The sequence below is a fragment of the Schistocerca cancellata genome, chromosome 2 (genome assembly GCF_023864275.1).
Source record: "Schistocerca cancellata isolate TAMUIC-IGC-003103 chromosome 2, iqSchCanc2.1, whole genome shotgun sequence".
Lineage (NCBI taxonomy): Eukaryota > Metazoa > Arthropoda > Insecta > Orthoptera > Acrididae > Schistocerca > Schistocerca cancellata.
Genome location: NC_064627.1, coordinates 1,068,112,833 through 1,068,133,615, shown reverse-complemented (window position 1 = coordinate 1,068,133,615; position 20,783 = coordinate 1,068,112,833). Strand labels below are relative to the sequence as shown.

The 20,783-nt window shown below is 40.1% G+C and overlaps 1 protein-coding gene across 1 annotated transcript in view; it reads left to right on the top strand.

Moving 5' to 3' along the window:
• Positions 1-20,783, top strand: part of LOC126161033 (dynein beta chain, ciliary-like) — a 784,705-nt gene that overhangs the window by 718,469 nt on the left and 45,453 nt on the right. The window contains exon 49 of the mRNA XM_049916954.1: positions 8,130-8,312. Coding sequence (XP_049772911.1) covers positions 8,130-8,312 — 183 coding nt within the window. The remainder of the gene's footprint in view (positions 1-8,129; positions 8,313-20,783) is intronic.

The following is a 20,783-nucleotide window of genomic DNA, read 5'->3' as shown; positions in this document are numbered from 1 at the left end:
ACACCGGGGGCGGTTACAAGGGTAGGAGCCAGAGGGTAGGGAAGGTGGTTTGGGGATTTCATAGGGATGAACCAAGAGGTTACGAAGGTTAGGTAGACGGCGGAAAGACACTCTTGGTGGAGTGGGGAGGATTTAATGAAGGGTGGATCTCATTTCGGGGCAGGATTTGAGGAAGTCGTATCCCTGCTGGAGAGCCACATTCAGAGTCTGATCCAGTCCCGGGAAGTATCCTGTCACAAGTGGGGCACTTTTGGGGTTCTTCTGTGAGAGGTTCTGGGTTTGAGGGGATGAGGAAGTGGCTCTGGTTATTTGCTTCTGTAGCAGGTCGGGAGGGTAGTTGCGGGATGCGAAAGCTGTTGTCAGGTTGTTGGTGTAATGGTTCAGGGATTCAGGAATGGAGCAGATTCGTTTGCCACGAAGGCCTAGGCTGTAGGGAAGGGACTGTTTGATATGGAATGGGTTGCAGCTGTCATAATGGAGGTACTGTTGCTTGTTGGTGGGTTTGATATGGACGGATGTGTGAAGCTGGCCATTGGACAGATGGAGGTCAACGTCAAGGAAAGTGACATGGGATTTTGAGTAGGACCAGGTGAATCTAATGGAACCAAAGGAGTTGAGGTTGGAGAGGAAATTCTGGAGTTCTTCTTCACTGTGAGTCCAGATCATGAAGATGTCATCAATAAATCTGTACCAAACTTTGGGTTGGCAGGCTTGGGTAACCAAGAAGGCTTCCTCTAAGCGACCCATAAATAGGTTGGCATACGAGGGGGCCATCCTGGTACCCATGGCTGTTCCCTTTAATTGTTGGTATGTCTGGCCTTCAGAAGTGAAGAAGTTGTGAGTCAGGATGAAGCTGGCTAAGGTGATGACGAAAGAGGTTTTAGGTAGGGTGGCAGGTGATCGGCGTGAAAGGAAGTGCTCCATTGCAGCGAGGCCCTGGACGTGCAGGATATTTGTGTATGGTTTCCAGGGGTAACAGACTGGGTAAGGATTCCAGGCGTTCGAGAAAGTGGTTGGTGTCTGTGATGAAGGATGGGAGACTGCATGCAATGGGTTGAAGGTGTTGATCTACGTAGGCAGAGATACGTTCTGCGGGGGCTTGGTAACCAGCTACAGTGGTGTGGCCGGGATGTTTGGGTTTGTGAATTTTAGGAAGTGGGTAGAAGGTAGGAGCGCGTGGTGTCGGTGGGGTCAGGAGGTTGATGGAGTCAGGTGAAAGGTTTTGTAGGGGGCCTAAGGTTCTGAGGATTCCTTGAAGCTCCGCCTGGACATCAGGAATGGGATTACCTTGGCAAACTTTGTATGTAGTGTTGTCTGAAAGCTGACGCAGTCCCTCAGCCACATACTCCCGACAATCAAGTACCACGGTCGTGGAACCCTTGTCAGCCGGAAGAATGATGATGGAACGGTCAGCTTTCAGATCACGGATAGCCTGGGCTTCGGCTGTGGTGATGTTGGGAGTAGGATTAAGGTTTTTCAAGAAAGATTGAGAGGCAAGGCTGGAAGTGAGAAATTCCTGGAAGGTTTGGAGAGGGTGATTTTGCACAGAGTGGAAAAACGCTTGCAAAAACCTCACCCACAGAAGAATGAAACAGAAGTACAGTGCTAGGAGCTGGTTGACCTTGCTACAGCCAGGGGTTGGAGTGTGGGTTAAGAACTTTAATGCAGCAAACAGAGAGTTGTAGAAAGTGATGGGGAAGCAGCAAACATGGGCTTGGAGGAAGTGAAGGGAAGCTGCTACTTAGGTTTGTGAGTCTACCGCAGATCCTGTGTTTTGTGATGCTCATCATGTTTCATGTAACGAATCCACATGATAAGTTGATACTGAGAGTATATCTGTCTCAAGTAAAACCATTACAGTAGATATCTGTCACCAAGGAGACCTAGATTTTAGATTCTGAAGGGAGTGGTAGGTGTCCGTGCTTTGAGAGTGTGTTCATGGTGGTGGTGTGTAACCTCTGTTTTTGTTCCATAATAGCATAAGTTTTATTGATGTAATTTAAGGAAATGGAAGTCACTGACAGTTATTATAATACTGTATCTGTGTTATTACATGGAGCCTATGGCTCGGTGCATGGTCTGAGGTTTTCAGCTTCCAGCTTCTCCCAGACTTCAGGATTGGAGGAAGTGGCAGGGTGAGGGGAGGAGGTATGTCCCTCCCAGCCAACACGACATGCGCGTACATTTGAAATTCCCACTGCTGGCTGCAGGACAGGAGGAGCACTCCACTAGAGAAAACACCTGGGCCACTGTAATGACTGATGTTGGTGCTGTGCTGGCTGGAGTCAATTAATGGGACATATGTTGGAAGTTAGTGGAACCCCATGTTGGTCAGTGAGTGATTGGTGAGCGAGTGATGGTCAACATTCCCTGTAAGGATGGACCTCATAGATGAAGTGGTACTGCATGGCATGACTGCACTGTTTGGATTTCACTGGCTGGACTGGAGGCCATCAAGCATTTTTGATCGGCACCAATCTGAATGAGTTGTTGCAAGGGAGGATTCTGAATAATGAGAGCACATCTGAATATCCTCTGGCCCTCAAGTCTTGACGGTTTGTGCCATGGTCAGAGTGGGTCATACTCAAAGGGTGTTGTGTGGGCATCAATATTTCTGTTCCCTCGTGCCCTTTCGATAATTATTGGTGGCTTCATATGCTGTGAAATTTGTTGCGTTGTTAACCAGTGAAGTATGTCTGTAGCAGCGGATGTCACAGCTGAGGAGTAGTTTGCAAGAAAGCTTTGTTGTTGTTATTGTTGTGGATAATTTAATATGTAACTATGATTCGTACACAAACAGCCATCCATTGGTGAATTTGAGTTCTGTGATTATGTGTGCTGTTGGTTCTTAACTGTTGAATAGCCAAGCATAACCTCATTTATTATCACATGCCTTGCTTCTCTCCCCTTTGGCAGTAAATGACCATTTGCGTAATCTGTTGTGGGCTGTTGGTATTTTGTATTGACTATTCTTTACACATGCGTCATTGTGGCATGCGTGGGCAATGTACTGTTTGCTCTTAAAACTGTGATATTAACTGTAGCTGTGCTAAGTGCAGGTTAACTTCTGATATGAACCATGGAGGTTATTGATTTCATAATTGAAGCTGGAACTTCACCAGCACCTGTGTTTTGGAACTGTAACTTATAAAGGTTGAGAAACTTGTTTAGTCATCTAAAGTCATTAATTTGAGAGTGCTGTAGCTGGAGCTTGACCAACATGAATCTATCAGATCTGTGTTATGAAAATTGTAAATTTGTGAATCTAATTTCCTGTTTTTATATTTTAGCTTTTACAAATTATGCAAAGGTTTAATTTTGTTAAGAGGATGTGATATTTTGTGGAATAATTGTATGCGCATAGTTTGGAAGTGGGTACAAACCATCTTGGAGTGGGGATTTCAGTGTTTGAAGAAATAAATGGTTTTAGGGTGTGTACACATCTTCCAACCCAGAACCACCTCCTCCCAAATCGCAGTTCTCGCCACATCTACTATATCCAGTTTAGTGTTATGTAACACCCACTTTAAACTTTACTAACCTGTTTTCTTGTCCTAGAATTTTGCAATTTGTTACCCATGAGTAAAAACTGGTAGGAGTAGTTGGGTTTTTAAAGTTCATGTCATTATCTATTTAATCAAACACTGTGTAGCAAGCTGTTGGTACTTAAGTATCCATGTGCATCTCTTGGACTGAAGCCATTTCCTGAGTTCCCAGTAATCTCTCACCTATGGCAGTAGAGCCTCATTCTACCATATACATGTTATACTAGCCTTTGAGAACTTTCATTCAGCAAGACACCTGAACAGTGCTAAACCTCATCAGATATAGTAAGGTAGTTGTGTGCAGAATGTAAGTAATTTAGAAGGAGATCACTCACTGAATAGCAGAAGCATTGAGTCATCAAGGCACACACAAATGAGAAAGAGAACTTGCAAGGTTTCAGAATAAATCCTTTGATGAGGAGCTATAGAACATGCACACACACACACACACACACACACACACACACACACACACACACACACACCTCTGTGCCTCCATAGGGTCAAAGTATTTTTTACAAAAGCTACAAATTTTCTTTTTTTTTGTCTGTTTGCCTATTGACGACTCAGTGCTTCTACTATTTGGTGAGAGGTCTTCATTACTTTTAAATTATTAATAAACCTCAGCAGGGCTGTACTTACAGCAGTCTCAGCCCGGACCTACGTGATTCTGAATCTCAAGCCTGGGATTAATATGACCAGTTTGCATGCTGACCAAGGCTTAGCAGAGCCTTAAGATCTCCAGCAGTGATTTGTTGTGTAACCTGTAATACATGTAATTGAGTTTATTGTAGACTTTGACTAAAGAAACTATCTGGAATGCAGGCTGGTGAGCAGCTCACCCACATTTGTTCTAACTAGGAACACAAGGAAACATGCAGTCATAAAACAGTTATGGTTTATTAAATCACTGAGTAACAACAGCAGGAATAGACTGGTTGTAGTTACAAATAATGAAAATATTTGACAACTGAGGGCCCTGGAGTCCTGTGTATGGCCTTATAAAGACATTGTCTCCACTTGGTGCCACTGGAGTCATGCTGTGTACACACAGTGAAGTGGGTGACTCCAATGGGTGACTGGGCAGCCACCCCACGTGCCTGTGAGGGCACTGTTTGAATGTCAGCATACACTCTTGCCATGGCCTGATTCATGTCCCCTGTGGGTAGTAGGTGTGGTAACCGGCAGGTTACTACACTACTACTCCTTTAGGGGGGGAGGGGGTGGGGGGAGGACTAGGTGTTGCTGTCTGTGCTGCTGTGACTGCAGAGACATCTGTGGTTCTGTGGTGTCCGTGGTGGTGACAGCCAAAGGCACAAGAAGCTGTTGATCTGTTTGGACTGGCACTTATGGCCGAAAGTGATCGGCACGAAGGAACCCCTACCGCCCGCAGATCCTGGGATGGCAGGTGGACAGGGCCAGTGACAGGGTGGCAGTAGTCATCTGATCATCCAAGTCCACAATGATGGGCGTCAGTACAGGCAGTAACAACAGGGTTCTGGAGAGGAGAGGCTCTGGCAACAAAGACGCGGCTTCCGTGCCCATGGATGGTGGCACTGACTCAATGCAGTGTAAAGTGCTAGCACCACCTGCAAGAAGCAAACTCACCATCAGTGGTACCAAAGCCCTGATTGCCATCCAGTGGAGCATGGACAGGCCTGCCTGAACCCAGGAGTATCCAGGACCAACGAAGAACAAGGTGTTGTGCCAACAGCCTAAGAAGGGGGCCTGGTGACCGTCCTAGGATGCAGCTGATTCTTGTGGCATGCAGCAGGTCTATCTTCAGTGTGAACCATGAAGACGCAGCGACAGTGCTGGCTGTGAATAATGGCCACAATCCAATGAATAGACTATCCAAAACCCAAGGCCTAGACTAGTGCGCCGAGCGTGAACATTAACAAAACTGGCGCCTGCCCGGCAACAAGAGGGTGAGCAGCAGTCATGGCTGACAGCTGTGGAAGAGCTTGATGGGACTCTTTCCCCAATTGGAGTTGGTCTGTAAGGGCTTAATAAATGTCAGAGCCTCCTCAGCCAGGAAATTGTCTACGTACTTGCGCATCTGCATCTTAAATGTTCAAACCAGGCATTCTGATTTGCAGTTTGGCTTCACATGGAAGGAGGGAGTACTGTGACATGGCAAATGCCATTGTCTGTACAAAAGTCTGTGAAAGACTGCATGACAAATTGAGGACCACTGTCCAAAACTAGGGTGCGAGACAAGCCTTCTATGGAGTATATCTTCAACACAGCCTTGACAGTTGCGTCTGCTGCCACAATCAGACAACAGACAACATGTGGGAAAAGAGAGAATGCATCAATGGCCAATAACCAGAAAGTGTCTGAAAAAGGATCAGCAAACAAACATGGACTCTTTCCTAAGGCTGTGTAGGGCCTGGCCATGGTGAAAACACAATACGCAGCACTGCCTGGTGAACCCAAACACCTGTGGCAGGGGATAAGGAGGTATTCCACCTCCTGATCAATCTCAGGGCAAATTACATGGCAGCTCGCCATCAGTTTTGTTCGAGAGAGTCCCTGTTGACCTTGATGTAATAAGCAGAGGACCTCCCAGTGCAGATCTGCTGGCAGTGTGACACATGAAGTAATCCCTTTTATTGACAGGAAAATAAAACCATCCAAGAGGGAGAGGCAGTGGTGCACAGTACATAAAAATTCTGAAGCTGATCAGAAGCCAAGCCCGGCAGTTGGTTGGGGCACCCATGTTGTATCATGCAAAAAACCTGCTGGGGCACGGGATCCACTACCACAACAGAAGGAGTGTTTCAGGAATGACTGCAGCAGCATCTCGATGCAAGAGCCAAATGGAAGAAAACTCTTAGGACCTGGAACACACAAACATCCTATCCTTACTCATCACCACTTGTGTTCTAATTGGAACATGAGGAAACACGCAGTCGTAGAGGTCACAGAGTGACAACAAGAATAGATGTATTTACAAGTAATGAATACATTTGACAACAGGAGGCCCAGAAGCCCAAGTATGGCCTTGTAAAGACGCTATCTCCATATGGTGTCACTGGAGTCATGCTTCATATGCGCAGAGCATCAAGTGACTGCAGTCAGTGACTAAGCTGTCCCTGGCGGCCACCTCTGGTAGCTGTGGGCGTTTGTGTTTGAATGTTGGCACACATTACACTTGCCATACTGGCCCAACTAATGTCCACTGTGGGCAGTAGGTGTATTAACCAGAGAATTACTGCAATATGTTTACTCTATAAAGTAATACACCAGATTGTTACCTGAGTACTAGTGGCTGCGTGACATGAATTCCTGGACTGAACATTGAGATCTTCACTGGGGGGGCCCTTGATCCTCAATAAGATGATTTCAGTGCTGTGACACTACAAGTAGAAGATTAAGAAGAATATATGTTTATATTAGAAACATAGAACACTGGAGGCACCGTACCTGATTGCTCCAAATTCAGAATGCCTATGTGTGGTGTGTATGGGACTGATAAACTGTTTTCTATAAAGATTTGTGCTGAAAACCAAGAACCTGCTGTGTAGACTATTCCATAGTTTTTAGTTAATCAATGTTATTATTTGGGAATGAGATTTTCACTCTGCAGTGGAGTGTGCGTTGATATGAAACTTCCTGGCAGATTAAAACTGTGTGCCGAACTGAGACTCGAACTCGGGACCTATGCCTTCCGCAGGCAAGTGCTCTACCAACTGAGCTACCCAAGCACGACTCACGCCCTGCCCTCACAGCTCTACTTCTGCCAGTACCTTGTCTCCTACTTTCCAAACTTTACAGATGCTCTCCTGCGAACCTTGCAGAACTAGCACTCCTGAAAGAAAGGATATTGCGGAGACATGGCTTAGCCACAGCCGAGGGGATGTTCCAGAATGAGATTTTCACTCTGCAGCGGAGTGTGCACTGATATGAAACTTCCTGGCAAATTAAAACTGTGCCAGACTGAGACTCGAACTCAGGACCTTTGCCTTTCGCGGGCAAGTGCTCTACCAACTGAGCTACCCAAGCACGACTCATGCCCTGTCCTCACAGCTCTACTTCTGCCAGTACCTCATCTCGTACTTTCCAACTTTACAGAAGCTCTCCTGCGAACCTTGCAGAACTAGCACGCCTGAAAGGAACGATATTGTAGAGTCATGGTTTAGGCACAGCTTAGGGGATGTTTCCAGAATGAGATTTTCTCTCTACAGCGGAGTGTGCGCTGATATGAAACTTCATGGCAGATTAAAGCTGTGTGCCGGAACGAGACTCGAACTCGGGACCGAGTTTTAATCTGCCAGGAAGTTTCAGTGTTATTATTTATTTGCATACCTTTTAGTTTTTGCATAGGACATCATGGTACACATAATCCAAAGCCTCACTGAAATGTCAGCAAAACAAAGTCAAGAATAATAAATTCTGATGAAAAGTACATAGACATGAAGTCATCTTTTGTACCATGTATAAATAATTAATGTACATACATTTTGGTCCAAATATACTCATTTTGATGTTTTCCATTTGTACTTCTTCATTGTTACACAGACGCTTTACATTAAAGCTTTGATAACAAGTTAACATTGTGCATTTTTCTTCCTTGTGCAGGTTAAGCAGGTTCTCGATGATATATTAGACAAACTACCTGAAGGCTTTAACATAGCTGAAATTATGGCTAAAGTAGAAGAGAGAACACCATATATAATAGTTGCATTCCAAGAATGTGAAAGAATGAATATTCTGTCGTCAGAAATGAAGCAATCTCTGAGGGAACTGGATCTTGGACTTAAGGTGAGGTAGTATAATTAAACACATTCACTGATGTGTTATAATGCAGAGCCCCAGTTTTATTCCACAGTATTATCATACCAAAAGATCACAAATACTATATGTATCCCAGTTCTAAGACCCCTTCTTTGTGAGACTTAGCTGCAGAAATGTGCTTGAGTTTAAAATTTGCAGACACTTTTTATGTATGCACATGGTACATACGCCTCGGAAAACTGAGAAAACCCAGGAATTTTTTCATCCGGGAGGAAACAGGGAAAAACCCGGGAATTTTAGAATTTTTCATTGTTTTAGTTTTCAGTGAAATTTTTGTAATTTTGACTCTAACAGAATTTTACTGTATCATGCTACTACAGGCTGCAGCAACAGGACATAAATGAGAGGAAAAAACCAAAATAAAACATAAGCTGCAAAGGAATTGTGCCACCACAACAAAGTACAGTCCATATTCAAGCATCTGCCAACAGCAAAATGTGTCAAAGATGAGCATTGTGCAATGCTTCATAACAAGAAACTGATTCTTATGGGCATGACGACACAATTAATTACATTCGTTTGAGCAGTTGCTAGTGGGCTCATGCACATGTGCAGTTGAGTCGCATATGAGCAGTAGCTTCTCCCATTTCTGGCTACTTGATGTGTGGCTGTTAGCTGGATCAGCTGTAGTAATAAGCAGCCAGATGCTGCCCAGAAAAATATTTCTGGTGTGCCCAAGCTGCCAGATACATGTGTGTGCAGAGCAGTCTGAGTTGTAATTTGGGGTGGGGTTGGGGGGGGGGGGGGGGGTAGTAGGTAATCTCCACGTGACCCCTGTTTACGTTAGTGATTTTGCTGTTTTCTCTTCATTTACAGCTCTCACTCCAAATGAAAATAAAACAGATTTCTGTGCCAGGAGCTATCAAGTGAATTAAAATACATTCATTTAATTACAGTAGGTTAAAAAATGTTATTAGTTTTGGTTGCCCAAATTTATTTTATTTCCACCTTTTTTGCAGTCAAGCATTAATCGCTTCACGGAACAGTGACGTTATTTTTGTCAATTTGCTAAAGAAATTTGGCTTTTATTAATCATTTCCACAGAGGCAGTCAATTTATTTGAAACAAAGTGTTTCATCCCACTCTATTGGCGAGTTTCAAATGTTTGGTGAATTTCAAGTGCATGTTTTCATTTTATAGCATGATGCCATAATAAGGAACCAACCATGAGATGAAACAGTACTGGTACTCCAAGAAAGTTTGATTCCCAAAACCACCATGAAAAGCTTCAATATCAGGTTGGGGCTTACTTCTTTATGAATCTGGACTTACAATGTGTACTTCAAGCCAAATTATGCATTTTAGTATGGTTTACAAAATTCCAATGATCTTGGAGTATCCTCTGATGTCCTGTTTCATTTATGACGTAATGTAAGGTCTCTTAATGCTATACACGTACAAACATGTAGGCTTCCTATGTCATCTTAGCTGACCACAAACAGTAACAATTGTATTCTGGTGCTCTCTAACAACTGCTGAAATGAATTCTGACAGGTCACAGAAAATATTGTTAATGTAGGTTTGAAAAGCGTCACTTTCAAAGTAAATTTCATTTTACGTAGGATGAATTATGTTACGTTTGAGAATGTGCTTTGAATTTCTTAAATCACAGAGTGTTTGACTCTCATTTAAAATGTAATACTCTGAGGGCCAGCCACTTGTAAGAATTTTATGCCCAGAAGACAGACATTTACGTTATTATTAAAAAATTTTGTGGCACATGTGTGTGATGCATCTCAAAGTGTAACACATTCAAAAAAGACTAATATTATATATGAAACTTTAGCTTTTCTTGTAGCTACACTATCTACTCGTATATTAATTTAAACCATCAACTTTTCCTATTTGCGTGTTTGCACTACTTAACAGTGATGTTTGTATTGGCTAACTACATCACGTGTCCTATGCTCTGAATATCTGTTATCATCGCCTGGCGACATCATATGACATGATCAATGATTGGCTTACAAAAGTGCATCACAATCTTGATTGCAATGTTTCGAAAACTAACATGCTGTGCTTGGTGGAATTTGAATATATACTTTCATAATACAATATGCAGTGTCTCATAATACAGAAATATGCAACCTACATGTTACTGCACATCAAACATCTTTTGTTAAAAAAACTGCCGGGAAGATCTATGCTGGTGCATCGAACCTTATCCATTCAATGGATTTATAAGGTTTACAGTTCCGAGGGAAAGTATATTGTCCCTTTGCAAAGAAAAATTGTATTTTCACCTGGGGGCGAAAGTATATTTTTAACTGGGAAAAAAATCCAGGAATTTTTTCATTGTTCGTGCATGCATCCTGATGCATTCATGATTGACAGACCTATGCAGAGCACACTGCTCTCTGTGCTGCTGGTTGAGTCTGAAGTATTTTCATTGATTGGTGCAGTTTAGGACTGCATGAAATAAATACATTCTGTACACTCATGTAGTGTAACACTCATCTCAACACATTGTCAGTTGAGTTTTACATTTGTCTAGCATCATGTTGATACAAACAACATGTGACATTTCAAATGACAATGAGCATCGTATAGCAATAAAACAAATCAATGTTCTCTATGAATGAACTTGATTGGTAAACTTGTGCAAATGATCAGGCCTATATTCATTGTTTGTGTATGAGGATAATTGCTGCAGCAGCAGTATTTCTTTAGGATCTTTGGTGTACATTATTTCAAAATAAATAAACAAATAATTTAGGGAACATCTTCACAGCAGGTTGCATGTCGTAGGGGATTGGGTAAGCTATGCCAACTAGCTCTGCAGATGACGAAGAAATTGAAGAAATGTGTGATGAAATAAAAGAAATTATTCAGATAGTGAAGGGAGATGAAAATTTAATAGTCATGGGTGACTGGAATTCGAGTGTAGGAAAAGGGAGAGAAGGAAACGTAGTAGGTGAATATGGATTGGGGCTAAGAAATGAAAGAGGAAGCAGTCTGGTAGAATTTTGCACAGAGCACAACTTAATCATAGCTAACACTTGGTTTAAGAATCATGAAAGAAGGTTGTATATATGGAAGAACCCTGGAGATACTAAAAGGTATCAGATAGATTATATAATGGTAAGACAGTGATTTAGGAACCAGGTTTTAAATTGTAAGACATTTCCAGGGGCAGATGTGGACTCTGACCGCAATCTATTGGTTATGACCTGTAGATTAAAACTGAAGAAACTGCAAAAAAGTGGGAATTTAAGGAGATGGGACCTGGATAAACTGAAAGAACCAGAGGTTGTACAGAGTTTCAGGGAGAGCATAAGGGAACAATTGACAGGAATGGGGGAAAGACATACAGTAGAAGAAGAATGGGTAGCTTTGAGGGATAAAGTAGTGAAGGCAGCAGAGGATCAAGTAGGTAAAAAGACGAGGGCTAGTAGAAATCCATGGGTAACAGAAGAAATATTGAATTTAATTGATGAAAGGAGAAAATACTTGAAGACAATATTATCGAAATTGAGGAGGATGTAGATGAAGATGAAATGGGAGATATCATACTGCGTGAAGAGTTTGACAGAGCACTGAAAGACCTGAGTCGGAACAAGGCCCCCGGAGTAGACAACATTCCATTGGAACTACTGACAGCCTTGGGAGAGCCAGTCCTGTCAAAACTCTACCATCTGGTGAGCAAGATGTATGAAACAGGCGAAATACCCTCAGACTTCAAGAAGAATATAATAATTCCAATCCCAAAGAAAGCAGGTGTTGACAGATGTGAAAATTACCGAACAATCAGTTTAATAAGCCACAGCTGCAAAATACTAACACGAATTCTTTACAGACGAATGGAAAAACTAGTAGAAGCCGACCACGGGGAAGATCAGTTTGGATTCCGTAGAAACACTGGAACACTTGAGGCAATACTGACCTTACGACTTACCTTAGAAGAAAGATTAAGGAAAGGCAAACCTACGTTTCTAGCATTTGTAAACTTAGAGAAAGCTTTTGACAATACTGACAGGAATACTCTCTTTCAAATTCTAAAGGTGGCAGGGGTAAAATACAGGGAGCGAAAGGCTATTTACAATTTGTACAGAAACCAGATGGCAGTTATAAGAGTCGAGGGACATGAAAGGGAAGCAGTGCTTGGGAAGGGAGTAAGACAGGGTTGTAGCCTCTCCCCGATGTTATTCAATCTGTATATTGAGCAAGCAGTAAAGGAAACAAAAGAAAAATCCGGAGTAGGTATTAAAATCCATGGAGAAGAAATAAAATCTTTGAGGTTCGCCGATGACATTGTAATTCTGTCAGAGACAGCAAAGGACTTGGAAGAGCAGTTGAACGGAATGGACAGTGTCTTGAAAGGAGGATATAAGATGAACACCAACAAAAGCAAAATGAGGATAATGGAATGTAGTCGAATTAAGTCGGGTGATGCTTGTAACGCCGGAAATGCATATCCTCCTATTTCCATCAATTGTACTATTATTCTTTTTCCTTCTTTTGTTACCTCAAGATATGACATTTCTGTCTCTTTATATATTGTAATTGTTTTACTGTTTGTGTGTGTGTGTATATATATATATATATATATATATATATATATATATATATATATATATATATATATACCTAAAAACAAAGATGATGTGACTTACCAAATGAAAGTGCTGGCAGGTCGACAGACACACAAACGAACACAAACATACACACAAAATTCAAGCTTTCGCAACAAACTGTTGCCTCATCAGGAAAGAGGGAAGGAGAGGGAAAGACGAAAGGATGTGGGTTTTAAGGGAGAGGGTAAGGAGTCATTCCAGTCCCGGGAGCGGAAAGACTTACCTTAGGGGGAAAAAAGGACGGGTATACACTCGCACACACACACATATCCATCCACACATATACAGACACAAGCAATATGTCTGCTTGTGTCTGTATATGTGTGGATGGATATGTGTGTGTGTGCGAGTGTATACCCGTCCTTTTTTCCCCCTAAGGTAAGTCTTTCCGCTCCCGGGACTGGAATGACTCCTTACCCTCTCCCTTAAAACCCACATCCTTTCGTCTTTCCCTCTCCTTCCCTCTTTCCTGATGAGGCAACAGTTTGTTGCGAAAGCTTGAATTTTGTGTGTATGTTTGTGTTCGTTTGTGTGTCTGTCGACCTGCCAGCACTTTCATTTGGTAAGTCACATCATCTTTGTTTTTAGGTATATTTTTCCTTTATGGAATGTTTCCTTCTATTATAACTATATATATATATATATATATATATATATATATATATATATATATATATATATATATATATATATATATATATATATATGTTGGTTTGTTTTGTAAATATTATTTGTATTTTACGGTGGGTCTTGCCTAGGGAAAACTGCTATCGAACGATTACATCGATAGGTCGTGTGAAGAATCAAAGTGTGTAGTATCTTTGGTAGTATTAACTCAGCCGCGTGGAGCGTGGGCAGAGAGAGTCTGGCTGGAGTAGCGAGTGGAGCAGGTGTGTTGTGTGAAGCTCCCGCGAGTTGCTGCGCTTTCGGGGTTTGGCAGTGTGTAATTGTGCTCGACTTGCGATGATAGTTTCTGACATGGTGTCGCGGACGGGAAGCATTAGCTGGCACACATCAAGAGCCCGTTTCGTCTGGTGACCGTGTCGAGAAGAAGGCGCGCCAACATCCAGCTTCTGCAACAGCGACGGCCGACAATGAGTGACTGTCGCAACCTCCTCGATCGACGGCTTCAAACCTTCAATCAACCAACAAGGAAGACTGGACGCACGTAAAGTTTTAGAAGTGTATGGCAGACCTCAGCTTTTAAAACTGTTCAAATCACAAAATTACAGCAACGTAGCATGAACCTTTGTTGCTCATTGTCCCAGTTGCATTACCAAGCAGGGTCCCTTCCTTTTCCGAAATGAACCCGAGTGTCGTTGAAATTCAAACGCCAGCATTAAAGTAATATAGCTAATTCTATTTCACTGCTTTAATTTCAAGGTTCAGTTAAAGTTTTAATAGCTGGCTACAATATTTAGATTACACAAGCACAAATTAAGAGTGTGAGTTTTGTTACCATATTTTAGCTTACCTGTGACTGCAGCTCAGCTTGGTACGTACTAAATTTTACTATTGTTAATTGTTCAGAATCATTTAATTCAAGTTCAAAGTTATATCTCTTATTTCTAAATTGCGTAGATTCAAGTAGCTTTTGAAATGATTGTTGAGGTAGTCCAAGACTAACCATATTTTACTGAATTTCGATGTGCTTCAGAGAGAAAGCTCACTATTAACTACAGTCACTAAATTAACTTTTGATTATCCGGTTTTATTAATTCTTTTGCTAAATTAAGTCAGAGTGCAGCAAAATTTATTACTTCTGACAAACTTTCAGTTTTCACACTACATGTGTCAACCTTCAGTTGCCACGCTTCTAGTGCTAATTATATGTGTAATAACCTTTCTCTTTCAGTTACTATAGTAATTGTCCTTAGGACTGGCGACCGTAATTTCCCCCAAATCTCAAATATCTAATTACCGCTAGTTAATTTTTAACGTAACAGCCGCACATTTACTTTCTTTATTAACTTTACCCCTTTTCATTAGCATTTTTCCTTTCATTTAGATGTAACCCTTTCCTCCCTCTTTACCGACAGTTTAACTTCGGTGACGATTGATTTTCCCAAATTTCCATTAGGTACACACGGTTTAATTTTTCACTGTCATTAAGGTCGATAAGTGAGGGGGAGGTTACATGCTGAGGGAATTAGATTAGGAAATGAGACGCTTAAAGTAGTAAAGGAGTTTTGATATTTGGGGAGCAAAATAAGTGATGATGGTTGAAGTAGAGAGGATATAAAATGTAGACTGGCAATGGCAAGGAAAGCGTTTCTGAAGAAGAGAAATCTGTTAACATCGGGTATAGATTTAAGTGTCAGGAAGTTATTTCTGAAAGCATTTGTATGGAGTGTAGCCATGTATGGAAGTGAAACATGGGCGATGAATGGTTTGGACAAGAAGAGAATAGAAGCTTTTGAAATGTGGTGCTACAGAAGAATGCTGAAGATTAGATGGGTAGATCACATAACTAATGAGGAAGTATTGAATAGGATTGGGGAGAAGAGAAGTTTGTGGCACAACTTGACCAGAAGAAGGGATCGGTTTGTTAGGACATGTTCTGAGGCATCAAGGGATCACCAATTTAGTATTGGAGGGCAGCGTGGAGGGTAAAAATCGTAGAGGGAGACCAAGAGATGAATACACTAAGCAGATTCAGAAGGATGTAGGTTGCAGTAGGTACTGGAAAATGAAGAAGCTTGCACAGGATAGAGTAGCATGGAGAGCCGCATCAAACCAGTCTCAGGACTGAAGACCACAACAACAACAACTTGTTTTGGAACTAACAAGTTGTAGTCCTAGCTCGGTATGTTCCAAAGAATCCTACAGCCTTTACTACGAACTGAAAACATACATCTCAGTCACGTTCATTTCTGTATTCCAAGTAAATGAGTGAATAAGGCTGTGCCTGTGCTTTTTCACCAGGAAAGAACCCCAACTTCATCTCTACCTCAAGTCTTTAAAAAATCTTTTCAGTTTTATATCATGCTTCTGGCTCACCTGACTTCACTGCCAGGTCCCCCCTCCCTCCTGCCCCCCCTTCCCCCTCCCCCCCTTTCCTCACATGATGAAGGGTGTATGAATATTATACTGAGAATGACAAAAGATTTAACTTTCTGTACTAAATAATTAATCAGAAAAATATGGAAGACATTAGATTGCAGACTCTCTTATTATTAAAGATAAAAAATTGTTGTTGCACAATGATGAAAAAGGGAGTACGTACTTAGATTTGATCAGATTTACTTTCATTGCAAATGTTCCATAGTGAGGAGGCCCTACAGGAAATAAGACATGTCAGAAAAACAATAATACATGACAAATGTTTACAACTAAAACAAATAAGCTATTGGACCCTCCACAGGACCCAAGTGGAATGATCGTATGTTGTTGTTGTTGTTGTTGTTGTACTAAGATCACATTAATTCACTGGATTTAAAAATAAAAAAAGTTTTATCTGTTTATAAGGTAATAAACATATAATAGAACTACTACAATACTTATTTACAATGAACACATTACTGCACTGAAATGGTGCAGAAGTTAGATTTTATCAGTTGGTTCTGCTGAGAAATTCATCAATGGAGTAGAAGGAGTTGGCCACCAATAAACCCTTTGGGCTTGTCTTAAACTGAATTTCGTTGGTTGTTAAGCTTTTTATGGCTGCTGGCAAGTTATTAAAAATGTGTATTCCTGAATAATGCACACCTCTTTGTTCAAGAGAAAGTGACTCTAAATCATTGTGAATATTATTTTTATTTCTAGTATTGATTCCATGAATGGAGCTGTTGGTTTGAAAAAGTGATATATTTTTAATGGCAAATTTCCTTAAGGAATAAATACATTGGGAAGCAGTAGTTTAGTATCCCTAGTTCCATAAACAGGCATTTGCAGGATGTTCTTGAGTTCACACCACACATAATTATTATTGCACATTTTTGTGCCCAGAAAACTTTAGCTTGGCTTGATGAATTACCCCAAAATATAATCCCATATCACATTATGGAATGAAAATAAGAATAGTATGCCAACTTTTTCATTTTTATGTCCCCTATGTCTGACAGAATTCGCATTGCAAATAGAGATTTGTTTAGACTCTTCAGCAGTTCTGTGGTGTGCTCCTCCCAGTTGAATTTGTTATCAAGCTGTAATCCCAAGAATTTAACACTGACCACTCTTCTATCTGCTTGTTATCATATGTTAGGCATATACTTGTGGGACACCCCTTACAAGTTCTGAACTGCATGTAGTGTGTTTTTTCAAAGTTTAGTGACAAAGAATTGGCTAGGAACCAGTGATTGATGTCCACAAATATTTTACTAGGCGATCTTTCTAAGACTACACTTGATTTGCTATTTACTGCAATGTTTCTATCATTGGCAAACAAAACAAATGTGGCATCTGGTAATGTTATTGATGAAAGTTCATTGATATACACAAGAAAAAGTAAGGCCCCTAAGGTGGAACCTTGTGGGACCCCACATGTAATTAGTTCCCAGTTGGTTGATGCCTTATAGCTTAATACATCTCTCTTTCCTAATAACACCATTTGTTTCCTGCCAGAGATATGAGATTTGAACCATTTTGCAGCATTTCCTGTTACACCATAATATTCTAATTTACTTAAAAGGATATTGTGATTTACACAGTCAAATGTCTTTGACAGATCACAAAATATATCAGTTGCCTGCAATTTTTTATCTAATGAATTAAGTACATTTTCATTGTAAGTGTAGATAGCCTTCTCAATATCAGAACCCTTTAGAAATCTGAATTGCGAGTTTGACGCTATGTTATTTGTGATAAGATGATTATAAAGCCGATTGTACATTACCTTTTCTAAAATTTTTGAGAGTGCTGACAAAAGTGAAATTGGATGGAAATTTGATGCTACTTATTTATTTCCCTTCTTAAACAGTGGCTTAATTTCAGTATATTTCAACTGTTCAGGAAATATTCCATTGATAAATGATTGGTTACACAGATAGATTAATATGTTACTTATCTCAGAATCACATTCTTTAATTAACTTTGTTGATATTTCATCATATTCACTAGATGTTTTTGATTTTAAAGGTTTTATAATGGACACTACTTCTGCTGGGGTAGTGAGGGTCAAATTCATATTATGGAAGTTAATTGAAATGTCTGGTCTGAGGTATCCCATGGCAGCATCTACAGAACCTGAAAACCCCATCTTTTCAGTAACATCTATAAAATGTTTGTTAAAAAGTTCTGCAACACTATACACATCTGTCACCAATGTAACATTTACTCTTAATGCTATTAGCCCCTCTTCATGTCTGGTTCTACTGGTCTCCTCCTTCGCTATATGCCATATTGTCTTTTCCTTGTAATGTAGTTGTTTTGATGTCCATATTACAGTCTTTAGTATTTTGCAGTATTTCTTGTAATGTGCCATAGCATCAAAATCAGAACTGTTTCAGATTACAGATAGAGTTTTCTTTTTGTTTTACAAGATACCTCTATTCCTTGAGTAATCCATGGTTCCTTTGGATACTTTTCTGTAACCCTGGTTAGTTTTGGGGAAAACAGTGTTCAAATAAGGTAAGTACTTTATTAGCAAAAGTGTTATATTTTTCATTCATGCCATGAGCACTGTAAACATCAGTCCAGTGAATGTCTCTGAGGAGTGTCCTAAAATAATCAATTTTTGGCTTATTGATTACCCTCTTGAATTCAGATTTATCAGATTTTATATCGTGTTCAGTATTAACATTTAACAGAAGGAACTGCATGTCATGGTCTGAGAGGTCATTGACTATTGGTTTTGTAATATAATTTTGTTCATTGGACTTTTCTATATTGATATTATCAATGGCTGTTTGTAAGAAATTGGCTACCCTAGTTGAGAACTTTACAGTGGGAATTAAGTTGAATGACAGTGTTACTAACTGAAGTAAGTTCTTATTGGGAGAGCCTTTAAGAAAATCTACATTGAAGTCACCAGCAACCATTATTTCATTGTTTTTGGTTGTTAAATGGGCCAATATACACTCAATGTTATGAAATTCTTCTTCTGTTGCACATGCTTCCAGATGCTGTTCTAGGCAAAATTTATTAATGTCTGTGTTCTTAAATTTATGACAGTTGCTAATGAATGTGGCAACTCCTGCTTTCTCCATTTCTGCTCTACAAAAGTGTAAAATTTCTATACCAGTGATCACATGATATTCAGAGAGGCAGATTATGTCAGCTGGGTTTGAGGACTCTAGAATAAAATTCATTAATTTTATTTCTCAGTCCTTGAATATTTTGATGCAATAAAGATAGCTGATATTTCACATTGACTGAGTTAAAATTGGGTAGAGTTGAAATTTCTTCTGATTGTTGAAAATTCTTAACCAACAGCTGTTTATGCTGATGTAATAAGTTACAATTGTTTTTTTTTTTTTTTGTTTCTTTCTCAAACCGAAGGTTTGTCTCAATCTTAACCTGTATTAAAACTTGGTTTCTTTCTGTCCTCCCTATCCTAAATAAGGATCTTATCTGAACCCTATAACCACTGGTATTTTATCACTCATGACAGTTCTTCCCCATTTAACTTTCCTGCTATTTCCCCAGCCAGTTCACCATTCCTTTTCCTGTTGAGGTGAAGGCCATGCCTAGTATAATCCCATCTAGGAATGACCTTCACCTCAACAGGAAAGGGAAGGGTAAACTGGCTGGGAAAATAGTAGGAAAGTTAAAGTTACTATTGTGACTTTGCCCGAACACGATATTATAATTCCCACCAACTAATTCTTAATTCACTTACACTTAAATGGAAATACCAACACATTGAATAGTGTTGTAATACATACCACACATGAAATCAGGGCTTACATTAATGCACACTGTTCACAGTGAAGTGTTCCATAGTCACGAAAACACTGGCACAACTAAGGACCTGATGTGCCAGGCTTATATGCAGCTGATTGCACATGGCACAGCACTTTCCTGCACCATCTGTGTTGACATTCAGCAGCTTCTTTAGGCTAACCATGGGGTTGTGCAATGTTTAATTATGCGTGCTCACTGTATAGGGTTACAAACTTACATATTTACAGACATTCCCCATAAAGCACTTTTGAATTACTGTGTGATTTGAAGATAAGTTGCATTCATCTTCTTATGTTTGTATCAATTTAATTTCATTACATTTATGCATTATTTTTTCCATGATATATATTTGTACCCACTGTGAATTATGGATTGTGATTTGTTCATTTTGTTAGGTACATTTGCAATCCATTTGGTTTTTGTGTAGGATACTTGTCAGAAATTTACATTCCAGTTACAGTAATTTTCACACTAATGACTAATAATATAATGCCAAAATGATATTTCTCTGATACATTTAGTGGGATATGTAACAAATTGTATCGAGTACAATTACCAGTTTGTACTGCATATATTCATCCACTTAGTAATAGTATTTCAGTATCAGGCCTCATACTGATTTCTTTTCTGTGGACTTAACTTCATCTGCATTTACTTGTTCCTATTTGATTTACTATAAATTTTATCCTCATTTATTGAGAAATCTGAGAATATGGTTTCAGGCAATAGCTGGGAAACATAAAGTTTTCGTAAATTTATAGGGATGGGAGAATTGCTATTTGTTGTTTTCTAAATAATGGACCACATGATTCTTTATGCTGTACAGGGCACATGTTCTGAATACTGTAGAGTGCACATATTCCAAATTTTTTCTGTATTTTTAGTATCTGTACTTTGTTAGCCAAGTTTCCGCATGAAACAAAACCATATGTAATAATAGATTCAAAATAACTTGTATGTGCTGCTTTTAGTGTGCCAGTGTCAGTTGCAGGTGACAGTATTTGCACTGCAAATGCAAAGC